At 34.7% G+C, this 11,316-nt stretch overlaps 1 protein-coding gene across 1 annotated transcript; it reads right to left on the bottom strand.

The window, feature by feature from the left end:
• Nucleotides 1-2,867: 2,867 nt before the first annotated feature.
• On the bottom strand, nt 2,868-10,763 carry LOC147405079 (beta-galactosidase 3-like). The gene is made up of 19 exons (XM_086441206.1): nt 10,397-10,763; nt 9,931-10,026; nt 9,701-9,813; nt 9,541-9,607; nt 9,293-9,385; nt 8,957-9,100; nt 8,428-8,516; nt 8,227-8,332; nt 8,034-8,121; nt 7,825-7,943; nt 7,573-7,737; nt 6,818-6,999; nt 6,138-6,247; nt 5,869-5,978; nt 5,242-5,352; nt 5,036-5,149; nt 4,406-4,608; nt 3,984-4,320; nt 2,868-3,559 (listed from the first exon to the last, which is right to left on the bottom strand). The coding sequence occupies exons 1-19, from the start codon at nt 10,556-10,558 to the stop codon at nt 3,428-3,430; spliced, it is 2,541 nt and encodes an 846-aa protein (XP_086297332.1). The 5' UTR covers nt 10,559-10,763; the 3' UTR covers nt 2,868-3,427.
• Between the last annotated feature and the right edge of the window lie 553 nt (nt 10,764-11,316).

Below are 11,316 nucleotides of genomic sequence, written 5' to 3' on the forward strand. Positions count from 1 at the left end.
ACACATTTTTCAATGGAAGTCAAACAATTGAATTGAGACTTTACATACAAAACATTAGGTTTTTTCGCTCTTCATCCATCCCATAGGTATGATGTTTTGAATCAATAGAGAACCCTTTTTTCTTTTCTTCCATAAATTGATATTATTGCATTTCAATTCTATTTTAATCACCTAAGAAAAAACCCCAAATTGGATTCCAAACTGATGGATTAGCTTGAAATTATCCATGTGGTTCACACTTTCTGAATAGGAATTCATTTTCTTAAAAATCATTAATTTTAATGCTTTGGTTGGTTGCTTGCTTGGAGGTTTTCAATTTTTGTTAGCCAAACATCAAGGTGATGTACTAGGTTTCGGTTATGGGATGATGTCCAACTTGGATCATTGTTTGTTAAAAGCAAAGGAAAATAAATTAAATAACCCTGGCAAAGGGATTTATTTCTAAATAATCCCCTAAGTTTTGTGCGTAGCTTGATAGGACATTTAGTAAACATTTTTATATTTTAATGGTCCCTCATTGTCATTGGCGTACTCACCTCCTTTTTATTTACCATTGAGTTCACCACTCGACACTAGTAAAACTCACCCATTTTCAATTTTTAAGTTTTTTCAACTAAAATAATAGAAAAAAGCGACTAAAAATTTGAGATAACTACTTATTTAGATGATTTCAATACAAAAGAATCATTCTTAATCGATTTTCATTCAAAAATTAAGAAAAAATCTTTACTTTTTACATAAATCTTTACTTTTTACATACATCTTTAAAATATTTGAAAAAACTCTTAAAAAATGAATTCTTCTTCCTTCTTAAATCCTTTCTAATGAAATGGTATCTCTAAAACTTGATTGAGATGCTAAAAATCTTTTTTTTTTTTTTTTTGATAACAATGAGTTTGAACGATTAAAACATTCAATCATGAGAAATGTGAGAAATGAAGACTGTTAAGAAAAATTTACTATGAACTATAACTATGAACTATGAACTATTAAGATACTAGTCAAGACTTAGGGACTATTAATTTGATAAAAAGTTTCTCTATCAAAGTTCTTTGAGTAATTTTTCCTAAAAATAATGATATTTAACTTTCGTCACACAAGACAGTTCCCATCCAATATGTCTCAAAGTCATTTTGTAAAGTTGTAAGAGAGTCAAACTCAATAATATCCTCTTTTCATCAATTTTACGAAATAAGTTCCATTTGGTTATAGTTTTATTGGATAATAGATGGAAACACTCGTCATGTTCTCACCGACACCCACCCAATCTAGCTTGGAGTTCGTGTCCTTTTCATCCACCAATGCCAACCATGACACAACTTGCACAAAATACTCAGCTGAAACAGCTCTTAATGCTCTATCAACATCAGAAAAGGACTATTAGATGTGTATTAGCCATACAATAATTACCCTCTTCTCTGAATTTGTAATATTTTTTTGTTTTTCCAGTTTTTTGAGAAATTCTATTAACACCCAAACTTTTACTTAGTACACCCCAATTACTTAAATTACTAACACATATCATTTTAAATAAAAATTAACATTTCCACATCAAAACTATCATCATAATACTTGTTCAAGATTAAAAAAGAATAATTTGACATCAACGAAAGATCTTCGACTTCAACCTCTTGATGGTGATCTAATGCTCTTCACTCTTCAATGTCTCTCCATTAAATAGAAGAAAATATCCAGATCTAATATCCTTTCATAAAGTGAGAGAATGGTATTTTCACCCTACTAATTTTTAATTTTTTAAATTTTAATTGGAGTGCAACAAGTAAAACTTGGGGTGCCAATAGAAGTTATCTTTTCTTTCTTTTAAAGTAGTTTTTTGCAGGCAAACATTCTATCAAAAAATATATATATATATGGCAATTATTAACCTTAGCATAACCTATTATGCATAGGTGAATGTGACCTAAGCTCAATAATTTGAGGTCATGGGTTGATTAAGATTGATGTAGTTATTTTGGTTTTATAAACAATAAAGTTCATTTAAACAGACAACCTGTCTGAAAGAGATTGTTATTTTGCGAAACCACCCACCATTTTTATTTTGAATGAAATAAAATAAGATTTATTCAATCGACACCAAAATTTTGAAATAGGGTTTTGATGACAATTATGATGATTGGGTCCAATCCACCTAATGTGGCACATAAGCAATAATAGAGAGGTTGTATTGTCACCTCAATTGTTTATTGTAACAGGTCAAATAATGATAAACACACACTAAATATCTTCTCTCTCAAATCTTCTTCTTGGATTTTCTTTTGAAGGAAAAATACCTCTCTCTCTCATGATTTGAGAAGTTTTTGAGGGAATTAGTTAGTGACCCTTTGATTACATAAAGGATGGGTACGAAGAAGCCATTAGATATGGCCCTCCATGTTTTGATTAATATTAGAGATACCCGTGTTTTCAAGCTGATGACATGCCCTTGACTTAATCTTCTCTGAAGGATACATAAATGACTTAAATGCTTTATGATTCTATCTTCTTTAACCTTTGAATCTCAAGAGCAAGATAAGAATTTGGAGAAAATAAAGATGAATTTTTGGGTAGAAAAATCGAAGGTTTCTACAAGAAGTTGAAGAAGACATTAAATATATTAGATATGGTTCACCCTAGACCTTAATAGCTCGAAGATAAAAAGTTTTTAACCCTTATCTTCAACCTTAAGATCTTATGTCCTTCGACCTTCAAAACGCACGAATTTGGGAAAAGAATGCAATTTATGTGTGTTATGATAAATAAAAATTGGTGTGGCAATATAAATTCTCAATTATCATCTGAACATCACTCCTAAAATAGCAGAATAAATCCATCATAATTCCAATTTTGCTGAAAAGAGGAGACAAAAAGAAAGAAAAGGAAACATCAATATTTGACTTCATCAGAGAGAACAAGAGTCCTGTGTGTTCTCTCAATCACAAATTTCACATCAAACATCACTCACTCTGGGGACCATTCCCCATATAAAACATAATTGGGTTTGTTCTTTCCCAATAATACAATTAGATAAATAATCACACACCAATAACTCGTCACGACATCTTCGTCGATGAAAAAAACAGATCTTCATCTTCATCTTCTGGCGCCCATTTCCCGTTAAAAGCCCGAGAACCAGAATCCTGCCTACTTAGAATCCTCAACTTTACAGAAACAAGTTATCCCCATAAACTAGGAATACTTCTTTGTACTTAAAAACACCCTAAAATTTTCTCTATCTATAATATTGGAATAACTGCAATTGTGACATTCCACAAATCTAAATGCAAACCTTGACCTGATTTCTTTCTTCTTTCCTATCTTTGCTTGCCTTGATGATGATACTATACAATTGAAGTAATCCACTTAACGATGTCTACTAGTGATAGTTTTCTTAGGAAGTACTTTTGATCCTTCCCTTCGCCACCCCCTATTAACCCCTCAAATTATGTTGAGGGGAACAAATAGCTTCAACTACAACTCGCTTCAACACATTCGGACATGGGTCTCCCCCGAAGTTAGTAGCAGATATTGTAACCGAGCATCTCTCCTGTCCTACACACTTCTGCAAGAAATTAAGGAAACCAAACAAAGGATGAGATTGTAATCTATGTACATCAAAAAAAGAATATAGATATCACTTTAATTTTAAATAACATCAGTTTTAGGGAAAAAAAAATGACAACTAAAGTGCAGTTTTCACGAGTGGAGGGATTGCGTCAAAATGTGCAGGACTTTAGACATCAGTTTTTGAAAACCCAATTTTTAAAATCCCCATTTTACGCTCAACTTTTCATCCAAAGGATAGATAGCTCTCCTATAGACATCATTTTTTAAAATCTAAAGAAAACTCATACATAAACTATTATAATGGAACATGCATACATGTCAACATTTCTAGATTGCATAGCATAACAATACATGTGGGTTAGATGCATAAATATTTTACTATGTAGAATATATAGTAAATATTAAAAACATTTGCGTACCTTTTCTAAGGTGGCATATGAATTTGGAGAGTGGCAACGTCCTTGTTCAAAACTCCCACAAGTTCCAAAAGGAGTCCCAAAGCTCGCAAATTTAATGGAAGATATATACTGTCCTGGTGCACACCTCAGGTGAACCTTGGGCCGGTGAAGTTCTTCTGTTTTTCCATAGCTCTCAATGTGCCAATTCTTTAATGTTGGGTGCCACTCCGTGACGTCGGCACAAACACTTGTCATTGATCTTTTCACGAGAGAAATGCCCGATGCATCCCCACCAATTTCCTCAAAAAGCACCACCAGATTCTGTGTTGGATTTAACCAAGATCTAGGCACGTGGTACCTAAAAGACATTTGAAAGGATCATATTAGAACTTTGACAAAAACAATCAAGAATTTAAAAGTTCTCACTTTTAAGAGTCAATTACCATCTTTGTGTAGGTTCGCCGCAACCAACTTGACACTTGGGAGGTCGGAACGTCCCGGAATAACTACACTGATTGCAATCACCATTAGCATAAGCCGTCCAATATCTTCCAATGCTCTGCCCGTTGATCCAGACTTGACCCTTTCCCATACTCCCCATGTCCAAAGCCAATGGCTCATCTCCTTCGGGTGCATTGAAATAAGCCTGCAAAGTTCATGATAGAAGTAGTTGGACGTCTAACGCTTGAACTAATTAACTTTCTAATACCTAAAATTTAAGGGATCTGCCATTGGCACCCCAACTTTTACTTATTACATCCCAATTAAAAAATAAAAAATAAAATACATGAATGGTTGAGAATAGGTAAAAGTTGGGGTGCCAATTAAAGCTCTCTCTTTTGTTTCGCTAGATTTCTAATATTTGGGTTTATTATTTTACAAGAGCCTAATCATAATGTTTTGTTAGAGCCAAAAGTCACACCTTCGTAATGTTTGAAGAGTGTGTTTCAATGGGGTGTGCTAAATAATTTAAGAAATTGGAGTTCAATAAGTAAAAGTTGGGGTGCCAATAGCAGCTCTCAAATTTAATCTGCCTACAAGCTTGTAGTCATATTTGCCCCTTGTTTCCTTACCTTATACCATGTTAGTGGTTGCTGTTTTTGTGCAATTAATGATGCTTGCATCCACTCAACGGACGAAATCCCATTTGGAGACACAAGATTCATGGATTCCCCTTTCATGCCAACCTACATAAATTAGCACCCATCATGTCAAAACTACTAAAATCAACATTGCATCAATGGGAAGGACACTTGAGCTCGAAGTAATAATTTCTGACCTGATAAGTCCACTTCTGCCACGTCAAGTCCCTTTTTCCCTCGTTGAAATTGTGAAGCACAACCGGACCCAGGACTCCAGTGTCCCAGGTCTCGTAATGTGCCCCATTGTTCTTCATCCACAACAAATAGAAACAGTAAGTCACAAATTGGAATAGCTGCAAAGAACCTTAATATAAAACCATGGATTGGTATCATGGTTGAATTGAATCAGTTTTGGTAACAAGCCATTGAGACAACGATCAACTCGGGAAATCAACTGTTGTAAGGGCATGGCCAGAAGCCTTAACTCAACTCAGTTTGAATCTTGTAAGAAGCACATTTGGATACAGCTTCTTTGAACCAGTTTTTTCCTTTGAGAGATTCTATTGCCACACCACATTTTGCTATTGCCACCCCAATTCATGTGTAAATCACAATAAAACTAGCACACATCTTGGAGAAGACGTTAGCAAAAGTTTTTGTGGCAATAAAAGCTCTCTTTTTTTATGGGTAAGCTGGACTTGAACCCATGACCTCAAAATTGCTTTGCAATGTGTCAAACCAACTGAGCTATGGGTCTAAGCCCGAGACTTTGAACGTTGATCCTGAAAAAATAATAATAATGAGTATTGAAGGTGGGGACTAACAGGTAATCCAACAGCAATGCTGAGGAGTGCAATTCTATTTGTACCGGCACGCAGATTAACTTTTCCTGAAAATGTGAATCGCTTGTAATCCCTTGTCCCGTGGGCCGATCCTATAATTGGAGCCCAACAAAATTGCTTTTAGTTAATGAAAATAGATTTAGGAGATGATTAATGCCATATTCTTTTAGAACTAATTAACAGAGAAATACCATCCAATTGCAATATATATATATATATATTTAAAGAAAAGAAAAAAGAACCTGGCATACCTGAAAGTTGTCCATTGATGAAGACATGAAGAGCATGGCCTTTCGAATCGACGGTGAGAGTGGGCCATTCGCCACCATTCAGAAATGATTCAGATGGACTAACTTCAACACTGGAGACACCACACAATTAAAACAGTTACACATATAGATGAGCAACGCTTTCAAAAAAATATGCTCAAAAAATGGGGCTTAGACCCATAGCTTAGTTGGTTTGACACATTACAAAGCAACTCTGAGGTCGTGGGTTCCTAGAGGATTGCAATGCTTCTAATGCCTTCACGACACTTTTGGGATGCTTAAACTCATCCCAAATTCCCTTGTTTACAGAGAGAACCGAACCCTGGAATCCTAACACCACTATTAGTGGGTAACTTCGCAGGATAAGGGTGAGAATGTGGGGTCAGCCCACTATTGGATGAGCTTCCGAGCAGGTCAGCTAACACCACCAAAAAAACATCTCCATCTCTGGTGTTCTCATCCCTTTGAGATCAATTCCTTCTTGGACTCTTTCTCCCAAATCCAAGGGCACACAACAATTTCTTATGTTAAATATCGACCCATTGAATTAACCTAACTATACGATATGCCAAAATTATGTTCCATAAGTAAACACTCAACTGTATAATAAAAAAATCAAGAACGATGGGTATGAAACATTTCACTTGATGCATTAGTCTTACCTGGTTGTGTACCACAGATAATCAGTGGAATCTCTCGTTACATTTATTTGTTCCAAGAGACCAACAGCGGTGATCATTGTATTTTCTTCACCCAATGAAGAAATATCTTCATCGTAAGTCTCCCACATGAGTGAGTCAGTGTTGCTAGATAACATTTGCATTTGTGATGTTTGGACTCCAACCTATTATGGATGCACAACAAATACTTAGCACATAAAAGTTACCTAGAGTAAACTATTAGATATTCAATTCATTTTAGAGTCGTGATCCAAAGCGGTGTCCTGTTCCTATAACAACATACGGTGTCTATGTGGCACATTTTGGTTGGAGATTAAACAAATAGGGCTGCGTGCAATGTAGGAAACGAATTGATTAGGAGCCCAGTGTGATTTAAACTCCTAAAATGTGCCACATAGACCCCGTTCCTAATCTATAGGAGCGGGAAACCTTACTTGATCCTGATTCTTTATTTTAGTTTTTAATGTACGATAAAAAACATAAAATTAAAACCATCTACGACCTAATGTGAGGTAATTCTTTCTAGTTTGATTTCATTTAAATAAAGAGATATTCTATTGCCACACCAACTTTTGCCAACGCCACCCAATTCATATGTAAATCACAAAAGAATTAGCACACATCTTGGGATGGAGTTAGTAAAAGTTGGTGTGGCAATAGGAGCTCTCTTAAATAAACTGTGCCCCTAGTCTTCAATAAATAACAAAATTAGAGAGAACAGACAGTGCTTCACTTACTTTTGCTGTGTTAAAGACCACATTTCTACAATCAGGAAGGATGCTAATGGACCAAGGTGGAAGATTGTAGTGCATGTTATTGAACATGACTCTTGCAAAAGATTTTGAGTTATAATTTGAGAGGAAAGCTGCACAATCACCCATCTCAGAAGAGAATACATGAGCCTGAAAAAAAATGCAATTAATCGAGCTGAGTCAGTTAAATGTGGTTTAAGTGGAGAAGCGATCCCATATATAGATAAGGCCACTGACTTGTTGATAGTTCCCCAAAGAAGTAATAATTGGATCGGCCGAAACTAAAGCTCGCTCACATAGTTTGATGGACCTATGAAGCTCTTTCAAATGCCCATATTTAGGTTGCCTAATCAAACCTGCAAAGTGTCATGGAAGAAGTAATGGTTACAACTTTGAGAGAGCATAATATATTGATTAACCAAAATGTATAAGCTACTGTTTCTCACCATATTCATCTATGGGAGCATCGTAGTCATAACTTGTAGTGATGAAAGGGCCTCCGGCTGTTCGCCCGAAGTTGGTTCCTCCGTGGTACTGTTCCAAGAAGTAAACATGGGAACTCAATCTTCAAACAGAGTACTTAATGGGAAAAAAATTTAACAAAAAAAATTAAAAGAAAAAGAAAAAAAAAAAACTAACCATGTAGTAATTAACAAATGAGCCTCCCTTTTGTATGAAGCGGGCAACTGCAAAAGCCAAATCTTGAACGGGTCGCTGGTGAACCGTGCCACCAAACTCCGTAAACCTTCAAAATTTGATCAACAATGGAGAAAGGAATAACAATAGTAAATTTTACATTTCGTGTCATGAAATAATTTCAATAATAAAGAATAAACCTACCAGCCACTCCAAGCCTCGGTCCACATTGTGGGCTTGTAAGGTTTGTTGGGCGAGAAAGCGTCACAGTAGAAACCATTGCACGCGTTGATCTGTCAATAAGATTATCAAATAAGACATTTAGAAGCTCCCCTCTTGAAAGCTTGGGTGAGACTACTATGTAGATAAATCAATCCAAAAACAATAAATAAAGAAAAGTAAAGCAAGATGCAATCACACACAAAGCACAGATATTTTTACACGATTCCCTCAAGATTGAGGTATGTCCATGGATCGCATTGATTCTACCATGAAGAGAAAATTTGCATTTATAGATTACACCCTTTCACCAAAAATAGATTTATATGGCTCCAGGAAAACCTAACTAGGGTTTTACAAAATACTAGTAAAAAATTACAAAAATACCCTTGGGAAAATTTTCTTAACAAAAAAGAATTTAGACATCACCTACCATACAAACTCATAACCAAATGGAGATACATAATATAAGCGAACTAAGATCTGGTTGGCAAAGCAATACAAGATAGCTTACCACTGGATCCGGGGCATCGTCTTCCTTGCACATCACCCATGGAACACCCGTACCCAATTCAACAGCCATATTTGCAGCCCAAGTCATGTATGCTTGACCAGCCGCTCCAAATGCCTTACTTTCGGGTCCGTACTCATTCTCAATCTACAACAAAAAAAATAAATTATATTGGATCAAACAATGTAAATTAGTTTATAGTAGTTGAATTTGCCGTCACGAGTTCCTGAATCATCCTCCAAATTTTCAGATCAACGAACTAAGCGGACAATTTACTATATATTACATATGTACCCGAGAAATAATATTGGCATAAAGATACTGATCCAGAACCTATACCTGAGAGAGAATGATGGGACCACCTTGAGACTCGTACAGATTTTCGCTCTTCATCATCTGCACTATCTTCTGAGTGAACCCTTTCATTGCCATCTGCAACACCAAAAATTAGTTTAAAATAGCAATAAATTGTTTGAAAATTTAAGTAATTATAGAGAAATTAGTTTTTTTTACTCTTCATGGCTATATAGTTCTATTTACTCTGACAAGGAAATAAGAGAAAATTATTAAATGGAGCAGACATAAACCTTGAAAGGCTCATTATCTGTTCTGAAGCTAATCCCTGGAACATACTTCAACCAAACTGGAAACCCACTGCACAAAAAATAAATAAAAACATAAAAAAAAAAATATTAAAAACCCATAAAAAAAATCTAGAGAACCAAAACAAGAGAAAATGGCAAGTACCCAAAATTCCATTCTGCACAAACATAAGGCCCAATGCGAAGATGAACATAGAGCCCAGCTTTCTGAACTGTCTTTATGAATCTAACCAGATCATATCTGCCCTCAAAATAATACTGAAAACCCACCAAAAAGTTATTAAAAAAGAGGGAAAATGAATTTAAGAAAAAAAAAAATTTGAGAGATTAAACAGAAGAGCTTAGTGAGAAAATATTGAAGGAAAAGTAAAGTACATTTCCAGGAGAAGGTTCGTGGCCATTCCAGAAAACATAGGTCTGTATAACATCCAATCCACCATCTTTTGCCTTCTGTATTAGATCTTCCCACATCTACAACAAAACCCATTTCATCAAAACAGTTATAAATCATTAAAAACCAGTTAACTTAAAAATTAACCAAAAAAAAAAGAGGGAAACATCCAAAAATCATAAAAAGCACACACAAACCCATTTCAACAAAAAAATCATTAAGAACGCATAAAATCAGTTAAATTGAAAATTGACCACAAAAGAGAGAGAGAGAGAGAGAGAGAGAGATGGAAACAAGCAAAAAATCATAAATTAAATTTAAATTTAAAAAAAAAAAAAAAAAAACGCAGACCCATTTCACTAAAACAACCAAAAATCATTAAACACCAGTTTATTAAAAAATTAACCAAAAAAAAAATGATGAAAAAAGAGAAAAATAAAGAGAAATTACTTCAGGGGTGCTTCTGGGATAATGGATGGAGCCGGAGATGAGAATTCTCCTCTGCCCATTAATGATTATAGCCTTCCTATCATAGGTCACGCTACACTGGATCAACTGTAAACCCAACAGAAACACCAAGAAGAACAACTTGGAAACTGAGTTAGTTTCCATTTCGTTCTTTTTTTTCTTCTCTCCTCTTTTTACAGAAAATACTCTAAAAAACCTATAATTCTCCCTATTTATCTCTCTCTTATCTCTCAATGTAGAGAGAGATTTGCACAAAAGAGAGAAAACACAGAAAGATGAAAGACGGAAGGGAGGAGAGATGTGAGAAGCAGCAATACTGCCACAAAGGAACTCAATTCTTCTTTGGCTCTCTTCATTTTTTTCTATTATATATACAGTTGTATTGTATTACTATGGGTACAATTTATTATCTCCACTCAAGAGATGACAAGTGTGTGTGAGAGAGAAAGAGAGACTAAAACTTTAAACAGTAAAAATTAAGAAAACTTTAGATTGTAACATATTAAACAAAATTAAAATGGGTTAGTATCTAACAGGGTACGGCCGTACGGACTACGGAGGATGTATTCTTTTACTATGCGTTGAAAATGAACAGCGATAAAATAAGGGAGATGTTATTGACGCACCAACTTTTGTTAATGCTACACCAATTCTTACTTAAATCATAGGTGAATGTCCATTTCCTGCATTGAATACAACAAAATTCTGAGTTCGATACATTATTCATTTTAATTCTCAAAACATATTTTTTCAGTAAATTCATAATTTTTATAATCGACAAACTCTTGTTCACCATTTTTAATATTAATGAATTTGTAAATAATATACTAACGACTTTATCATATCAATGATATTATTGGTAATTTATCACGAATTCATTGATTATAAAAATGATGAATTCA

Source organism: Akebia trifoliata, chromosome 4 (genome assembly GCF_017979445.1).
Source record: "Akebia trifoliata isolate Shusen 1 chromosome 4, ASM1797944v1, whole genome shotgun sequence".
NCBI lineage: Eukaryota > Viridiplantae > Streptophyta > Magnoliopsida > Ranunculales > Lardizabalaceae > Akebia > Akebia trifoliata.